General features: G+C 43.4%; 1 protein-coding gene across 4 annotated transcripts in view; it reads left to right on the top strand.

The window, feature by feature from the left end:
* ints10 (integrator complex subunit 10) overlaps nucleotides 1-18,601 on the top strand; it is a 93,798-nt gene that overhangs the window by 19,300 nt on the left and 55,897 nt on the right. For all 4 annotated transcript variants that reach the window (XM_072495653.1, XM_072495651.1, XM_072495652.1 and 1 more), the window contains exons 4-8: nucleotides 2,604-2,743; nucleotides 7,468-7,549; nucleotides 8,273-8,413; nucleotides 10,305-10,476; nucleotides 12,992-13,161. In XM_072495653.1, the coding sequence (XP_072351754.1) occupies nucleotides 2,604-2,743; nucleotides 7,468-7,549; nucleotides 8,273-8,413; nucleotides 10,305-10,476; nucleotides 12,992-13,161 (705 nt within the window). The remainder of the gene's footprint in view (nucleotides 1-2,603; nucleotides 2,744-7,467; nucleotides 7,550-8,272; nucleotides 8,414-10,304; nucleotides 10,477-12,991; nucleotides 13,162-18,601) is intronic.

Below are 18,601 nucleotides of genomic sequence, written 5' to 3'. Positions count from 1 at the left end.
TCATGTTGCTAACTTGATGGGCATATAAAATTTCATACCTGTTAGACAGCTCCAAGGAGACCTGGGTTTGCTGGACCTGCTATCTCTTTTCCTTCCGATGAATGGTCACCCACTCTTCTGCCATCCCTACATGCCTCCTTGCTTGCCTATCATTATGTGGAGTGACCACCCTCTGGTACCACTGTTCCAGAAACCTCTCTCCCTCTTCCATGGTGCGCAGTGAAGAGATTCACTGATCCAAATCAGCCACAGGTTGTTCAAGGACTGCTATCCTCTGGCACTTCTTGCAGATAAGACTGTCCCAGATGTCTTGTGGATCCAAAATCTCCCACATCTTGCATGCCACACACATCACAAGCTTCCCAATAGACCCTGCCTTCTTTACTGATCAAAATGATGCACGCAGTTGAGGCTCTGCTGTTTCTAAGCCACCGACAACAGCCTCTCTCTCTCTCTTTGAGGAGGAAGGAAGGATGGAAACACTACAGCAATGTAATGTTTGGGGCTTTACCGTTCTTTGACACTGGGTCCTCCGCAATCCCCTTCTTAGCAGTGGTGAGCGAGTCAACTTCTCCTCAATCACTTCTCACTACCGCCCTCTGTTGGATGCCCTTCCTCCTGTTAAGCACCGGGTCCTTCTCCGCGATCCCCTTCTTAGTTGTGCGAGCCGACTTTTCTAGCCTTTCTGTGAGCTCTCCTTGCAGGCTTGTTGAGCTGGACACCATCCTGCTTTAAATTAATATGAACACCACTTAAATGGATTTAACTCATTTATTTCTAATCTGAATTGCTGGCAGTGAGATTTCAAAGTATTTTATTACCTTCATATCCCTGCATGATCAATGTTCTGGTTGTCTGTCGACATTTAGGCATTGCGCAGTATATGTGCACAGTGGGAAATGGAGAAGGTAAAAGTAGCTTCCTTCCTGGCTTTTCAAAATAAACAATGTTTTCTAATTTTATGAAAAGCTATTTATGAACAACATTATGCCATCCTAGCCATTGTGTACAGTGGGAAAGTCACATTCACATGAAAGTGCCTGCTGTCTGGTGGGTAGAATACTTGCTCTTGCTTCCTGCAATCTCTCAGCCTGTTAAAACAAAATGCTAAAAGACATAACATTAGTTCCAGTTAATTGTAGATAGTTCCACAAAAAATGATTAGACATGATCAATTAGGTCACGGCGTATCTACACCTCAACTCCATTTACCTGCCTTTACTTCATGGTCTTTGATGTCCCACCCAACAAAAATATATTTCTGTCTTCAAAGCTCCAATTGTCCTAATATCCACAGCCTTTTGGGGTGGAAGTTTTGGATATCTGCTACTCTTAGTATGAACTTTGTACTCCAATCATTTTTCCCCAGAAAAGGAAGGGATCTACCATTCTGTATTGTGAAACAAAAGGATTATATTTTTCCTAAGTGGCCAGCATGGTGTCTAGATTCAAAACCAGCATTGAGATATATTGAACTAGTGCTTGTCCTATGTTGAATAGGATGTGTAGAAATAGAGCAAGAGTTCCCAAACTGGCATCTCTTTGTTATGGAATAGGCCTGTTTCTGTGTTTCATTTAGTAAGATGATATAACTTGTCTTTTTTAATAAATTTAGAGTACCCAATTATTTTTTGCAATTAAGGGGTGGTGGGGGATTCGGGCCCGGAGGGCGACTGTCCGAAGGCTGTCAGCTGCCCAGTGTCGGGAGCGCAGGGTGCACTTGAGGCTCTCTGCAGTGGGATGCAGGGCTCACTCGTGCCTGACACTGTGTCGCCCCTCACCCCCTCTGGCACATCATAATTGAAGGTTCTTTTATTTTTCTGCCTCTGTAGATAATTCAGGCAGTGTCCTATTGGGTCCCCCTCCACCAACGCTCCGACTCCCTCCCGCCCCACCACCCTTTTTTCCCCCCTCTCCCCACCAACGCTCCGACTCCCTCCCGCCCCACCACCCTTTTTTCCCCCCTCTCCCCACCACCCCTTTCCTCCCCCTTTCCCCACCACCCCTTTCCTCCCCCTTTCCCCACCACCCCTTTCCTTCCCCTTTCCCCACCACCCCTTTCCTTTTCCTTCTGTTGGTACAGAGGCGAGAGTATCTGGTCTCTCCAGCGCAAAGTTTAGTGCTTGTACCATTTGTTTTTTTGTAGAAATGTGTTGTGAACTGCTTTAATAATCAGAGTATCCACCCCCCCTCCCCGTACATTGGTACTGAGGGGAGGGTACCCTGTTTCTTCAACACAAAATTAGTGTTTGTACTGTTTGGCCGTGTATATATTTTTTACTGTTTTAATAAAAAGGTATGGCCAATCCACCTACCCTGGGTTGTGGGGATGAAGCCCATGCAGACACACAGATGGTAACCCGGTGCTGGGATCGAATCCGAGTCCTCTGTGCCGTAGGCAGCAGTGCTAACCACTGTGCACCGTGCCGCCCAACTTGTTAATGTGAATTAATTGTGTGTGAAGTTTGAAGTATTGATTGACCTTATATAACCTCTCTGAAAGGTCTGCACGAACCAAATATGAATCCATTTGTGAGATTTTTAAGTCCAAATAATATAGTGTACACTTCTGAGATTTAAAACTCTGTTAAATTATGTTTCAGGATTGTTTGAGACCCTTCCAGGTCGAACACAATGTGAAATGCTTCTTAAAGCCACAGAGCAGTGCTTCAACACGTTGGAGAGAGCAGAGATGCTGCTGCTGCTCTTGAGACGGTTCCCAGATTCTGTGGTACAGCATGGGGTATGTATATTCACGTAATACCAATCGTAGTTTTTTTTACTGTTGTTAACTAACCTGTATATTGTTGCTATACTGGCGTGATGTGTCTTGTTTCAGCAATTACTACTGACCTGTTGTTGTTTAACCAAAATAAGTTCAGAATTAATGCAGCAGTTTCTCTTACTTTGAGAAACTGTTCCTGAACCAAAATAATCTGCTTGTTCTGTCTGAGGTATTTTCTACGATTTTTAAAACCTGTAGCACATAAAGGCAAACTGGGACATAAGAGGGCAAGTCCAAGATTTACCATTTGGTGAATACCTGACCCCAGCAGTTTTGTTGAGGAATGTGCTTAGCAGAGATGGAACATTTCCTTATGGGTCAGAATGGAAAATCAGAGGCCAGTGGAGAAGTTTTCTTTCCTACATTCCTATTCTGGTCCTGTATGTGATACAATTAGACATGGGAAATGTGGAGAAGGAAAAAATGGTCTTCTCCCACCTAAAAGGTCAAAATCAAAGATTGCAAACAAATAATAGATTATTTCTCCTTTTTCTGCTGAAATCTGGATTTTACTCTAATACAAATACAGAGATGGTCTCTATCAACTGTAATCAATCCTATTGCAGCCAGCAGTTTTGATGTGATCTAGGTTATGGAATGTCACATGTTCACTAGCCAATCGTCCTTCAGATGTTAGTCAACAGGAGGCAAGGGAGTGAGTAGAAATGCACCATTGTACTCCTATCTAATGCTCTGGACAAGAACTGACAAAATTAACTCAACTGAGATATGACTTCATGTAGTTGATATATTGGAGTTCTGGTGATTACCAATTTGAGTTCAATGCTTATCCTCTCTAACTGCTGAAATACACTGCGAATTTAAAAAAAAATCTCATTTTGTTTTTAAAAGACCACAGGAGATGAAAGAAGACCATATTCATATAAATTGTTGAAATAAAAAGTCCAAATATTAAAACAAGTAAATGTTTGTGATGTTAAAAATGGATGTGTAGTGTCTGCACTTAATGTCGCTGTGTTAGTTTTATAGCTGCGCCCTTCATCCTAAAGATTTTATAACTATGTTAAGAGTCTTGTGACCAGTGTGCATTCCCTGTGCATATGAAACTTGCTTCTGTCATGAATTTTAAGCCAAGGTTTTCCATGACCGCATTTGACAGTCATGTTGTAATTGCAGGCACCCTGACATTAGATGGCATTATTGTCTCCCTTTTATTTGCTTGTGTGTCTTCTGCCCTTTGAAATTCTGTCTCTGCTGCATAATTGTGAAGCGATGCATCGCAGTAAAAAGCAACAGCAGTAAATATATTCAATATGGAAGTAGAATCGATAACGTGGAAGAGCAAATCAATTTGGGGTACTTTGAACAGGACTTTAAAGGCAGCACATCAGGTTGATAAGGCTACAAAAGAGATAAATGTATTCTTGATTTTACCACATAGTATGAAAAATAAAAAACAAAAGATAATAATGAGCCTATATAAAAATTGATAAGACCTTAGTCTTAGTAATAAGTGGTATTGAGCCCTACACTGCAGAAGGAATAGAGGCTGCATGAAACAATATATTAGGATGCTACAACTTCAGTACTTTTTTTGGGGAGGCCTTGTTGAATTAGATTTGTTTCCTGGTCTGTCAATGTATATAGGAGATCTGAGAAAAGACCGGATTTTTGATCTACATCACAGATTTGCCTTCATGGGGATGGGAGAGGGAAGTTTGTCATCCAAGAATTCCTGCTTAGTTTGTTGGGGATAGAGGGGAAGTGACTCAAGGGATTTCAGATGAGGTGTGGCGGTTGCTGATCTTTTATACTGTGAGCCACAGTTTCATCTTCTGTGCTCAGTATTTCAAGTTTACATCACTACTTTTCTGTGCAAATTTCCTTAACAAAATCCTCTGGCGTACTTTATAACATTGTGCATTTACTTTTCATTTGAGCTTTAAATTGATGGATGTGAAATGCAGACAGCACAAATTGCTTAACAGTACTGACTTCTCAATTTGATGTTCCTAGGAGGTCACAATAACAATTGTTTTCAGCGAAAGCCTGACTATTTTTACAGGTTTATTTTGGATCTGTCTTGTAACGTTACGTTAAAAAGGCATATGGAAGGCAGCACGTGGTGCAATGGGTTAGCCCTGTGGCCTCACGGCACCAAGTCCCAGGTTCGATCCCGGCTCTGGTTCACTGTCCATGTGGAGTTTGCACATTCTCCCGTGTTTTCGTGGGTTTCATCCCCACAACCCAAAGATGTGCAGGGTAGGTGAATTGGCCATGCTATATTGCCCCTTAATTGGAAAAAATGAATTGGGCACTCTAAATTTATTTTAAAAAGGCATGTGGGATTTTGAGTTTTCTAATTAGAGACATGGAGTACAGAAGTTATGTTGAATCTTTATAAAATACTGGTTTGGCCTCAACTGGTATATTGTGTCCAATTCTAGACAATAGACTTTAGGAAGGATGTTAAAGCATTAAAGAAGATGCAGAAAAGATTTACAAGGCAAAAGGGCTTTCAGTTGCATATATATATTGCAGAAGCTGAGGGTTTTCTCCGTAGACAAGAACAGGTAAAGAGAAGATTTGAAAGAGGTGCTCAAGATCATGAGAGATCCACACAGAGGAGAGAGAGAGAGAGGGAAACTGTTTCCATTGGCACAAGGGTCAAGACACAGATTTAAGGGGAATAGTAAAAGAACCGTCAAAAACATGGAAATCTTTTTTACCCAGTGAGGAGTTAGGATATGGAGTGTACAGCCCACAAATGTGGCGGAATAAGGTTCAATTGTGAGAAATGGTGGGGTTATGGTGAAATGACAGGAGAGTGCAATTGGAAAAGTCGCTTTTGTAGAGAGTTGACAAGATAAATGGCTGCCTCTGTGCTTCAACCATTGTTGTCTGTAACATTAAACACTTTGACCAGTTTATACTAAATTTAGTTTACCCGGGTGCTCTTACTCATGAGATGAACAAAGGACAAGAGTAGATTTGTGGTTCAACCTGATTTTAGTACAGAATCCTATTATCAAAACTCTATTAAAGCAACTCTTAACCCTTAATACAACTTATTAACACACTATACCATCTATCTGAGACTTTGATACTGCCCGTGTAGTTGAGCTTGGCCAGGATGCTCCGCCGGGTACAACTCCTTGTCCTCGCTGAACTCTGCAGAGTTGCGGGGAGAGAACACGGTCTTCCAGGTTTGCCCTTGTACGCCTCTGACCAGTGTTTAAACGTGGCCTGTCCGAATACCCATCAGGCCTGGCTGCTCAAGCTGTGGCCACTTCTGTATCTGGCCTAGCTTTTCAGGCTATTGGCCACTTGGTCACACCATTCTGTGGAATATGATTTTCAGATGAGCATTGTGGAAGGAAGTGGTTCAAGATTGTAAGTGTGAGCTAGAATGAAGAAGAGTTACAGATAGAGGGGCTATGAAGAATGAAAGGAGGGTATAGTGGTAGAATAAGTAAAGAAATGTGGGAGGGCGATTAGAGTTTAATAACTTGTTTGGTGACGATAAGAAATTGAAGTGGTGTAACAGGTGAAGGAACACGAGGGGGAAGTTTAAGATCTGGTTGGGTGATGGAGAAAGGGTGAAGAGAAGGTGACTTCAGACCGTTGGACGTGAGTGAAAGTCGATGCCACTGTATGGGTAATGGTTACATAGGGTTGGAGGGATTAGTGTAATAGGAAAAGGGCATAGTCACTATAGCTGTGAGTGGATACTGGGAATGGAAGTGACCTGACATGAAGGAGAGAATCAACACATAAGGGAGTTGAAGTAGGAGAAGTTAAAGGAAGCGACCTGTAGTATCTCCTTCCATGCTGTACCATCCATTCAAATTGATAGAAGAAAAAATACCTCAGTAGAGCATGCGAGAAAAACAATATAGACATGGTTATAAAGCGACATGGAAACAAAACATGAGACAAGGAAATTAATTTTGACTGATGGGTGACCAGCTGGTGGAGCACATTGGTTGGCCTCTCATTCCAGCAAAGGAAAGAACTCTGTTATTTGACGTCAGAGCCCTATTTAAATTTTACAGGCAAGGTGTGAGGTGTCAAATAGGCACCCAGATGCAACTTGCCTGATTGAGGTTGCAAGATCAGGTTGGGCCATCCTATGTTGCAGGGCCAGGTGGAAGTCATTGTTGTGCCTCTGGGGCTCACAAAAATAATTCAACACTTCACGCTCGCTGAACATCTTCTGTTCCCTTGTTTGTGGAGCTGATTGGAGTGTGCATGGGATAGGCCTTGGCTAGTTCTGATCTAAATTGGCAATTGGGATCATAGGACTCCAGTTTGCACACTAATAATATAATTTCATATTAAAAAGGGACTAACATCTGAAACAGGTGGATGATTTGCATCCCTGTGGTATGTTTAGAACTGATGTTAAAAAGCACTTACCTCATAGTGATTGATTTGCAGCATGGTGGAAGCATTTAGGAGGTGGTTAGATATTGGGAAGGGGTAATGGGTGTCTATAAAAGGATGAGCTAGATGGGGAGAATGGCCTCCTTCATTTATACTGATAATTGTGAAGTTTACAGAGACCTTTGCATGCATGATACTGAGGACTTTTAATGCAGTGTGTGTTAAACACAAGACTTTAAACAATAGGGGTTTTGAAAACTTGGAAAGAATTTTGAGTATGAATGAATTGATGGTGTTAAATAATTTTGGTATGTTTACTTTGTTTCATAAATTAGGTCAGCCTTGGTGAAACGTTATTGGAAGCTGAAAATCTTGATGATCAAGACTCGCCTGTCAACTGTTTTAGAAAATTATTTGGTAAGAAAGCAAAGTCTTTATAAAAGTATGAGTTTGTAGCAATGCCTGGATTGCTTTGAGTTGGAACTTGCTGATGGATGATGTATTGGTAAATGCACTATATGGCGTGGTTCTGAGTTATCTAGATTTGTAAATTTTCAGTCTTTATCTCTGCCTTGTACTGAGTTAATCACAACTAAAGCAGTTCTGCATGCACCTTAATGCCCCTAGGCTAGGCAGGAGAATAATGAAGCAGGACCCTGTTTCTCATTGCTACTCACAATGCAGTGTGCATGGTGGTCAGGCTCCGATGTGATGCCTGTGTTGATGAACAGTTTGCTGATGTTTACCAAGTGGACATATGAGGAATGTTTAGTTGGGAGAGGTGCTAGGTAGCTGCTGCCCCCGTCCTATTTGGATATCCAGCAAAATCCCTTGTGTCAGTTCGCCATCTCGTGGGGTATTGTGATATTGTGTTATAATCCAAGAATTGGGGTCAGTCATTGTCTTCCTATGATTTCTGGCTTCCAAAAAATACTCTTTTGAGATTATTTCTTCTCCTTTCACGTAAAACGGCATCAATAATGTATTTCCTTTGCTGAAAATGCACTCTTTTTGAAGGAGGAGCACATGTATAATTTAACTCTTTGTATAGTATTACCTGTAGTGCCATGTTGACAAATGAAACTTTTCTTGTGGTAACGAAAATGTTTCTATAACTCCATGTACTTTTTGTACCTACAGTGTGTGATGTTCTACCTCTAATTATTAATAACCCTGACGTGCGCTTGCCTGCCAATCTGTTGTATCAGTATCTCCACAAGGCAGCAGAGTTTTATATTGGTTACGTTACCAGATCTCCTTCATCGGAAAATCAGCAACAAGGTAATACAATGTACTCTCCTAAGAGCCCAGTATTGCGTGATCACTGGACCAGTTATAAGAGAAAGAATTGCTTTTATTGCTGTTAGAAAGTGATCTTTTAATTATTTATTAATGATCAGTTGTGTAAACCTGTGTAAATAGGACTTTTACAGCACATCCAATATAGTTTGTTTTTGGGAAGTTAGTGTGATATTTTACTTTCCTTGATTTAAATCTCCTTGTTCCAAGCATCTTCCTCATGAAAAAAGATAAGCTGGAGTACTGCTTCGAGTTGCTGGCCTTATCTCATTGTTGACTGCTAGGAAATATGACTGGTGTGGCTCAAAGTGACTACTGGTAAGACTTTCCACCTGGTCACAACACAGTTCGAAGATGAGGAGGGATTTTTGTCTGCTTCATGACTAACTTTGGAGAAGTTTCCATAGTCAGGCTTGTGAATTATTTTGGTGGACTACAGCATTTACATAAGATTAAAGGGGCTGGTAAACATGAACAATACAAATGGTTTGCTGGCTTAGAGAAACTGACAGCAATCTACCTATTGCAGGGACTTTAATGGTTTATCCAGGGACAAAATGGGCTGAATGGCCTCCTTCAGTGCCGTAAATGAATATGACTGATTCACCACGTTGCCCATATCAGGTTAGGGTTGTTTTCTTGTAGACCTGGAAACACTCCTGTTCTGTTTTGTACAGTCATTCTTTAAGACCTTAGCTTTACTGAATGTAATGAGGTTTGTGACACATAACGTTACTTCATTGTCATCTTATTAAAGTATTCGCACTTGTATTTAGGTTCAGAATTTGGAAGATTGCTATGAGAGAAGTGGGTGGAACCTTGCAGTTTGCCTGTGCCCAATTTTTCTCTCTGCTCTCGCCAGAAGACTGACAGAATTTGGCAGGAAATTTTTCCATCCCTGCTATTTCTTACGATGATATGAAGATGCCAGTGCAGGACTGGAGTGGGCACAGTAAGAAGTCTCACAACACAGATTAAAGTCCCAACAGGTTTATTTGAAAGCTTTTGTGATTTCAAATATACCTGGTGGACTTTAACCTGGTGTTGTGAGACTTCTTTATTTTATTACTTTATCAGAGTTACAAAGACAGAGCTCCAAGTGTGGACAGGGGCAAACCCCTAACCCAGCTCCTTGCCTGTTCGAAAAACCAATTCAAATTGAATCCAATTAATCGTCCCCACAAGAGAGACAGGGATTACACCTGACCTCGCGCTCCTCCTAGCCAAAAGGCCGCGAAGTGATGTGTTATGAGATTTCTTCTTATTTCTCACTATGACTTTGGGGAAAGTACCTGATTTATACTGTTGCTCACTGACAGTACTGCTTGATTCAGATGTTCCTACTTGCCTGGAATCCTGGTGCCTGCTACTCCCTGGAATAGTTACTGGTAACTTGAATTGTTGGAGTTTGATTTCATCATCCTTTTTTAATTTAGTGCTGCATTTCAACCGGAGCTGCATTTCTTAGGTAATTAAATTGTACCTCTAATGCAGCAAAATTATTGATCACTATATCACTTGGGATGGGGAGAAGAAGGGGGACTTCAATTGTGTGTATGTACAATGACTTGCGTGAGGAGCATATCCTTTAGTTTTAAGACAGGCGGCCGATCAGAATTGAGGACTGTTTATGGTGGTGAATTTAATATTTTGCATGGTAAATTGGTGAACCTGTCAGATGTGTTTTGATGGTGAAGATTTGACTTTGAAATATGAATTGGATCCTTGTTCAAGTTCTGAATGGATGGAATTTTCTCAATTAGGCTAAGGAAATTAAAAGGACGCTGCTCAATGGAAGGAAAGGCTGCTTTTTCCTTGTTTGTGTTTTAGCCATTTAACACACCAAAAATAATTTGCTCTTATCTTCTGCTAGGTTCCCAAGACACAGCTGATATAAAGTCACCCACCAAGCGAAGCACTCAGAAGTATATCATAGAAGGGCTGACTGAGAAGTCGTCGTTGATAATGGATCCATGGGACAGATTGTTTGAAATCATGTCTATTGTGGCAATGAGGTGTGACTGGCAGATGGACAAAGCAAACAGGTTAGAATTCTGATTGAGCATTTAGGCCCACTGTTTTCTGGGATAAGCATTGAAGAAAAATGCTCTAAACTACATGCTATTATAATCAGAGGGCCGAATGACCTCCTGCACTGCCGTGATTCAATAATTCTATTACTTGTGAATTTCAACATTTATCTGTGGGGCTGGTAGGTGGGGAGAGTGTCAATTGATCTAATATAAAGTTTTTAATCATTTCATAAGCGAACTGATTTCCAGGCTGCCTTCCAATGTTGGTTAAGTAGGCGTGTTCAATGCACATACCTCTCCGTGAAGACATTTGATGGCTATTCTGGGGCAAGCACACTTGAAAAACATGAAAGAGGATCCCGTGGAGATAGTTTCCCTTTTTTTTTTCTACCCTCTTTAATTAGTCATCCTCCTAGTCCCAGGTGGGCTCAGTGTCGAACTGGCAAAATGGCCTTTCGACAATAATGAATAAATTAAAAAAAATAATTGAAAAAATAAATGTTTTAATTAAGAATTTTTCAACAATATTTTCCACCATACAAACAACCCCCCCCCTCCCCCCCAGTAACAAAGAAAAGAAAGAAAGCTCGCGTGGCAAGACATGAACATGGCAAGTCAATAAGATACAGAACTTTGTACATTGGATTCTTCCCGTACATGTCAGTTTCCGGATCATTCATGTGTTTTCTTGCTCAAATGCCCCCCAAGAGTGCTGCAAAGGTGCCAAGCTGACATTTTTGTGTGCTGACATTCAGATCGGGTGCCCTGCGCGTGGGTGAGGACCCCTTCCAAAGCGTGTTGGGGCTTGGGGGAGGTCAGGGGTCGACTCGGGGGGGGGGGGGGGGGGGGGGGCGCCTCGGAGATCAGGCGTCCCGATCTCTCACTACACTGAGGAGTTCTGGTGAGCGGGCTCCTCCGTATAGAAAATGGGTATATGTGCTGCCTTGGCCCCGCGTTTCCTGTCGAGGCCCCTTATTTAACGCAAGTGACGTTTTAGAGCCATGTGTTTCTCGTCACTGCGAGAGCTGGGAAACACGCGGCTAAACACGCTAGCTATGGGACTTTGTTCCCATTTAGTTGAATTGCACCCAATATTTCAATCTACCTGCTTATCCTCCTTGTACTTCTCATTGTTTTGAAATCAAGACTCAGTGCATATTTTCGAAGCTCACAGCTTTTGAACCCTTTACATCCCTTCAGCCTTTCCTTCAAGTTTCAATAATCTCCTTTAACTAATCCTTTCCCCCCCCCCCCCCCCCCCCCCCCCCCCCCCATGATGTACTAAACAGTGGTGCTAGCCAGTGCTTTAGTATCTTGACAGGGGTGGATGTCTATAAATGCATAGCTCAATAGATAGGAGCATCACGAGCTTTGTGTGGGCAGGGAAAGTTCCGAGAGTAAGGAGGGGGTTTCTTCAGCGTAGTAGGGATAGAGGAGGAATGGCACTACCGAACTTGAGAGATTATTATTGGGCCGCCAATGTGGCAATGATACGTAGATGGATGATGGAGGGTGAGGGAGCGGCGTGGAAAAGACCGGAGAGAAAGTCCTGTAAAGGGACGAGTTTAGAGGCGCTGGTGACGGCGCCGCTACCGTTCTCACCTAAAAGGTAAACCACGAACCCGGTGGTGGCGGCAACACTGAACACATGGGGACAGTGGAGGCGACAGAGAGGGGTGCGGGGAGCCCTGGTGGGGTCCCCTATCAGGAACAACCATAGGTTCGCCCCAGGAAGGGTATTGGAAGGGAGTGACGGGAGTGATTTCGCGGGTGGTGAAGGCCCAGGTCAAACCAGGCTGGGGGTTAGCTCTATTTGGAGTTGCGGAAGAGCCCCCCTAGTAGCCCGGCGCAGGATCCTACTCATGTGGAAGGAGGCGCAACCCCCCGGACTGGAGGCCTGGGTAAACGATATGGCGGGGTTTATTAAACTGGAGCAGATTAAGTTTGCCCTGAGAGGATCGGCTCAAGGGTTCACCAGGCGGTGGCAGCCGTTTCTCGACTACCTAGGGGAACGTTAGAGGGAAGACGGATGACCAGCAGCAGCAACCCAGGGGGAAGGGAGGGGGGGGGGGGGGGAGTTAGTTTAGTATAGGTCAATAGATAATGGGGTTTTGTTACTTGTGTATTGTTAAACATTTCTATTTTGTTATTGTTCCGTTTGTTTTGTAAGAGGGAAAAATGTTGGTTGGAAGAAATTTTCAATAAAATATATTTAAAAAAAAAAAAAAAAAATTAAATAAATGCAAAGCTCAAAAGTGAACTAAAGAAAAGGTTGATTCTTTAATTCCGAATCAGTCCATACATAGTACTGTTATTGCACTGTGTTCATTCTTTCTGTGCTGACTGTTCAAAATATATCTGTAAGATAAACAAACATTTTTTAAAAAACCAATGGTGCATCAGATATTTCAGCCTGAAATCTAAATTCACAGTTCAATGCAGTATTGAGGATTGTTTTTGTGTGTTTTATTCCAAGTATTTCACTCATCCTTGAGTTCTGAACTTCCTTTCAAAATTTTTTTTTCAGGAATTGTGGTGAAATTCTGCATAGGATGAAAGATTTATGCAGGTATATAAACAACTTTGATGACGAAGGCCACAGGAAGTATAAACATCAAGTTGTTTATTCTACGTTACTGGTTTTCTTCAAGAATGCATTCCAATATGTCGGCAGTATCCAGCCATCTCTATTTCAAGGTTAGTTAAGGGATTCTTAAGAAAATAACATAGCCTCAGGTAGACCAAAATTCGAGTTCTAGCATCTCCAGAAATTCCCATATTTTACAATGAAATTTCACCTGTATGAAAATGCAGGCAGGAAAATAAGGAAAGCTGGTAATCAGCCATATGAGAGAAAAATGTTTTAAAAAATTATTTTGTGGATTTGGGTGTCACTGGCTAGGCCAGCATTTATTGTCCAATTCTAGCTGCCCTTCAGAAGGTATTGGTAAGCCGCCGCCTTGAACCGGCGCAGTCCATATACTGGTGTTTCGTTGGCAGGTTGTAATTGTTTTAAAATTGCATTAAACAAAACAGAAGATACATGCATCTTTCCCGGCATCACTATATTGACCTAATGTCGAAGTGTCTCTTGTAAGTCAACGAGTTTCAATCAGAATTAAAAAATTCTGAGAGAAAGGTATGGAATTGCACATTTACACATTCTCCCCGTGTCTGCGTGGGTTTTACCCCCACAACCCAAAGGTTAGGTGGATTGGCCACGCTAAATTGCCCTTTATTCAGAAAAAAATAATTGGGTACTCTAAATTTATTTTTAAAAAAAAAAAGAAAGGTATGGAAAAGTGTTGTCAAGAGCACATGTATTCAAACATGAAGAAAATAAAATTGCATAATTTATTTTAGAAATTACAATCTACTGAAAAGTCTCATAGTTGAGGATTAAGAACAAAGAAATGTACAGCACAGGAACAGGCCCTTCGGCCCTCCAAGCCCGTGCCGACCATGCTGCCCGACTAAACTACAATCTTCTACACTTCCTGGGTCCGTATCCCTCTATTCCCATCCTATTCATGTATTTGTCAAGATGCCCCTTAAATGTCACTATCGTCCCTGCTTCACCACCACCGGTAGCGAGTTCCAGGCACCCACTACCCTCTGCGTAAAAAAACTTGCCTCGTACATCTACTCTAAACCTTGCCCCTCTCGCCTTAAACCTATGCCCCCTAGTAATTGACCCCTCTACCCCGGGGAAAAGCCTCTGACTATCCACTCTGTCTATGCCCCTCATAATTTTGTAGACCTCTATCAGGTCGCCCCTCAACCTCCTTCGTTCCAGTGAGAACAAACCGAGTTTATTCAACCGCTCCTCATAGCTAATGCCCTCCATACCAGGCAACATTCTGGTAAATCTCTTCTGCACCCTCTCTAAAGCCTCCACATCCTTCTGGTAGTGTGGCGACCAGAATTGAACACTATACTCCAAGTGTGGCCTAACTAAGGTTCTATACAGCTGCAACATGACTTGCCAATTCTTATACTCAATGCCCCGGCCAATGAAGGCAAGCATGCCGTATGCCTTCTTGACTACCTTCTCCACCTGTGTTGCCCCTTTCAATGACCTGTACTCCTAGATCTCTTTGACTTTCAATACTCTTGAGGGTTCTACCATTCACTGTATATTCCCTACCTGCATTAGACCTTCCAAAATGCATTACCTCACATTTGTCCGGATTAAACTCCATCTGCCATCTCTCCGCCCAAGTCTCCAGACAATCTAAATCCTGCTGTATCCTCTGACAGTCCTCATCGCTATCCACAATTCCACCAACCTTTGTGTCGTCTGCAAACTTACTAATCAGACCAGTTACATTTTCCTCAATCATTTATATATACTACAAAGAGCAAAGGTCCCAGCACTGATCCCTGTGGAACACCACTGGTCACAGTCCTCCAATTAGAAAAGCATCCTTCCATTGCTACTCTCTGCCTTCTATGACCTAGCCAGTTCTGTATCCACCTTGCCAGCTCACCCCTGATCCCTTGTGACTTCACCTTTTGTACTAGTCTACCATGAGGGACCTTGTCAAAGGCCTTACTGAAGTCCATATAGACAACATCCACTGCCCTACCTGCATCAATCATCTTAGTGACCTCCTCGAAAAACTCTATCAAGTTAGCGAGACACGATCTCCCCTTCACAAAACCATGCTGCCTCTCACTATTACGTCCATTTGCTTCCAAATGGGAGTAGATCCTGTCTCGAAGAATTCTCTCCAGTAATTTCCCTACCACTGAAGTAAGGCTCACCGGCCTGTAGTTCCCTGGATTATCCTTGCTACCCTTCTTAAACAGAGGAACAACATTGGCTATTCTCCAGTCCTCCGGGACATCCCCTGAAGACCAGTGAGGATCCAAAGATTTCTGTCAAGGCCTCAGCAATTTCCTCTCCAGCCTCCTCCTTCAGTATTCTGGGGTAGATCCCATCAGGCCCTGGGGACTTATCTACCTTAATATTTTTTAAGACACCCAACACCTCGTCTTTTTGGATCTCGATGTGACCCAGGCTATCTACACACCCTTCTCCAGACTCAACATCTACCAATTTCTTCTCTTTGGTGAATACTGATGCGAAGTATTCATTTAATACCTCGCCCATTTCCTCTGGCTCCACACATAGATTCCCTTGCCTATCCTTCAGTGGGCCAACCCTTTCCCTGGCTACCCTCTTGCTTTTTATATACGTGTAAAAAGCCTTGGGATTTTCCTTAACCCTATTTGCCAATGACTTTTCGTGACCCCTTCTAGCCCTCCTGACTCCTTGCTTAAGTTCCTTCCAATTTCTTTATATTCCACGCAGGCTTCGTCTGTTCCCAGCCTTTTAGTCCTGACAAATGCCTCCTTTTTCTTTTTGACGAGGCCTACAATATCTCTCGTTTTTCTTTTTGACGAGGCCTACAATATCTCTCGTTGTTGAAACTCAATAGATTTCAAGCTTCAGATCTCAATTTAGCTTAAGAGCATAGATTTATGTTGGAAGAATTGGCTTTTTAAAACTCCAGTGCAAGACCATTTAGTCCTGAGCTTCCTGGGGCTGGGAGGGCCATACATGGTGTATGTCAGCAGAGTGGATGGGGAAATAGGTAGCATGCATCAGGTTCTGGTGGTCTTCAACCATTTCTCCTCACAATTCATAATTCTCCATGCTCGACCCCTACCAACCATTCTGTGTGATCGAAAGAGTTGGGGTGTGCCTTTGCGCCCCTCGTAGCCTGGCGCAGGATCCTACTCATGTGGAAGGAGGCGAAACCCCCTGGACTGGAGGCCTGGGTAAACGATATGGCGGGGTTTATTAAACTGGAGCAGATAAAGTTTGCCCTGAGAGGATCGGCTCAAGGGTTCACCAGGCGGTGGCAGCCATTTCTCGACTACCTAGGGGAACGTTAGAGGGAAGACTGATGACCAGCAGCAGCAACACAGGGGGGAGGAGGGGGGGGGGGGGGGGGGGGGTGGCAGTTGAGTATAGGTCAATAGAGTACGTGGTTTTGTTACTTGTATATTATTACTACTATTATTATTGTTAAAAAGTTTATAAATTTCTGTTTTGTTACTGTTATCGTTTCGCTTGTTTTGTAAGCGGGAAAAATGTTGCTCGGGGAAAAAAATTTCAATAAAATATATTTATAAAAAAAAAAAGAAAGAGTTAGGGTGTGGAATGATTGATTGACTACCAGAAATTTTATCTTTCTTATGGACAGAAGAATGGCATACCTGCATCTTGCAGGCACATTATACAAATGAGGAAGTGGATGATTAATGCTAGAGTGATTAGTTGCCATTAGAAAAGCAGCGACAGAAATATTTGGATATTTTAAAAATCAAGGTTTCATAATTTGGTTAAGGTGCCCAACCCTCTTCACACCGCCCACATCAGTGGGACTGTGAGGTGCCATTGGTAATTTTCCCCCCTGGAGGGTGGACTTCTAGGGAGCACTGTGAATGGTACTAAGGCTCTTTTTATGTAACAGAATCTACTGTTGGGATTTGGGAAGAGACAATACTAGCACAACTGTAGGCTGGAAAGTACCACGCCTTCATACTTCCACCAACAGAGTCTGACTCGAGGAATTTCAGGACTTTTACAATAACATTTCTTGCGAATCTCACGTTAGTTGCTGTGTTTTAACAGTCTAGCCATTGCTTAATTTCAATTTGGCCAGCACTTGTCCTTTAACTATTACCACCAAACCATTGGGATGTCCTGCAGACTGTTCCATCCGTCTGCATTACAGGCTGCACTTAATGTTTATTAGTTCATAGGATGTGATTGTTGGTGATGATACCAGACTTATTTGGCGGGTTTCTCTGAAAATGGGGCTATGTCCCCGCGCCGGCAGGAAAATTGGCGCCAACGACTCTGGCGTCAACGGCCCCCGAAAGTGAGGAATTCTCACTTTTCTAGGGGGCTAGATTGCCGCGGGGAACGTCCGGCGTATTTCCGTGCATGCGCAGAATAGCCGGCATATTTGCACGCATGCGCGGTGGTTCCCTTCTCTGAGCCAGCCCCCGGGCAATATGGCGGAGCCCTACAGGGGCCTGGCGCGGAGTAAAATAGGCCCCCACGGAACCAGCCCGCCCACCAATCGGTTAGGCCCTGATCGTGAGGCACCCCCCCTGGGGTCGGATCCCACCCCCTCCAGGACGGCCCCCGCACACTTACCTTCCAGGTCCCGCCGTGTGTGAGGTGAGTAATCCACGCCGGAGGGACTGGGCAAAACTTGCCGGCCCTTCGGGGCCCGGAGAATCGCCGGGGGGGCCGCTGTCAACCGATCCCACCGGCGTCCGAAAAACAGTGCTGGAGAGTAGGGAGGCTGGCGTCAGTGCAGCGGGGCGTGCCCGGGGACCGGGTCGGAGAATTCCGTCCATTGTTTTTGAGAAGGTGGTGGTGTACCATTGCCTTGAATCACTGCAGTCCATGTGGTGTGGGTACACTTGCAGAGCTGTTGGGGAGAAATTTCCAGGATTTTGACCCAGGGACAGTGATATAGTTCCAATTCAGAATAGTGTGTGACTTGGAGGGGAATTTACAGGCGGTGGTTTCCCATATGTCTGTTCACTTTTCCTTCTAGGTGATGGATCTTGTTGGTTTGGAAGGTGCTGAGTATTATTGTGCATTAGATATTACACACTACTGAAACTGTGCACTGGGGGTGGAAGGAGTGAATTTTTAATGCTTTTTAAAATAAATTTAAGAGTGCCCAAATCTGTTTTGCCAATTAAAGAGCAATTTCGTATGGCCAGTCCACCTACGCAGACACCGGGAGAATGTGCAAAATCCACATGCACAGTGACCCGGGGCCGGGTCCTCGGCACCGTGAGGCAGCAGTGTTAACCACGGCGTCACCATGTCGTCCTTGAATTTCTAATGCTGATGACCAAGTGAGCTGCTTTATCCTGGATGATGCAGAGCCTGGTGTTGTTGGAGCTGCACTCTTCAAGGTGAATGGTGGGGGTGTAGTCAAGCACACTCCTGACATACATTGAAGATGGTGGACAGGCTTTGGGTACTCTGGAACCAAAATGAAAATGCTGGAAAATCTCATCAGGTCTGGCAGCATCTGTAGGGCGAGAAAAGAGCTAACGTTTCGAGTCAAGATGACCCTTTGTCAAAGCTTTGACC

This window comes from Scyliorhinus torazame, chromosome 3 (genome assembly GCF_047496885.1).
Source record: "Scyliorhinus torazame isolate Kashiwa2021f chromosome 3, sScyTor2.1, whole genome shotgun sequence".
Lineage (NCBI taxonomy): Eukaryota > Metazoa > Chordata > Chondrichthyes > Carcharhiniformes > Scyliorhinidae > Scyliorhinus > Scyliorhinus torazame.
Note: the sequence above shows the minus strand (reverse complement) of the source record. Positions and strands in the feature narration are given on the sequence as shown.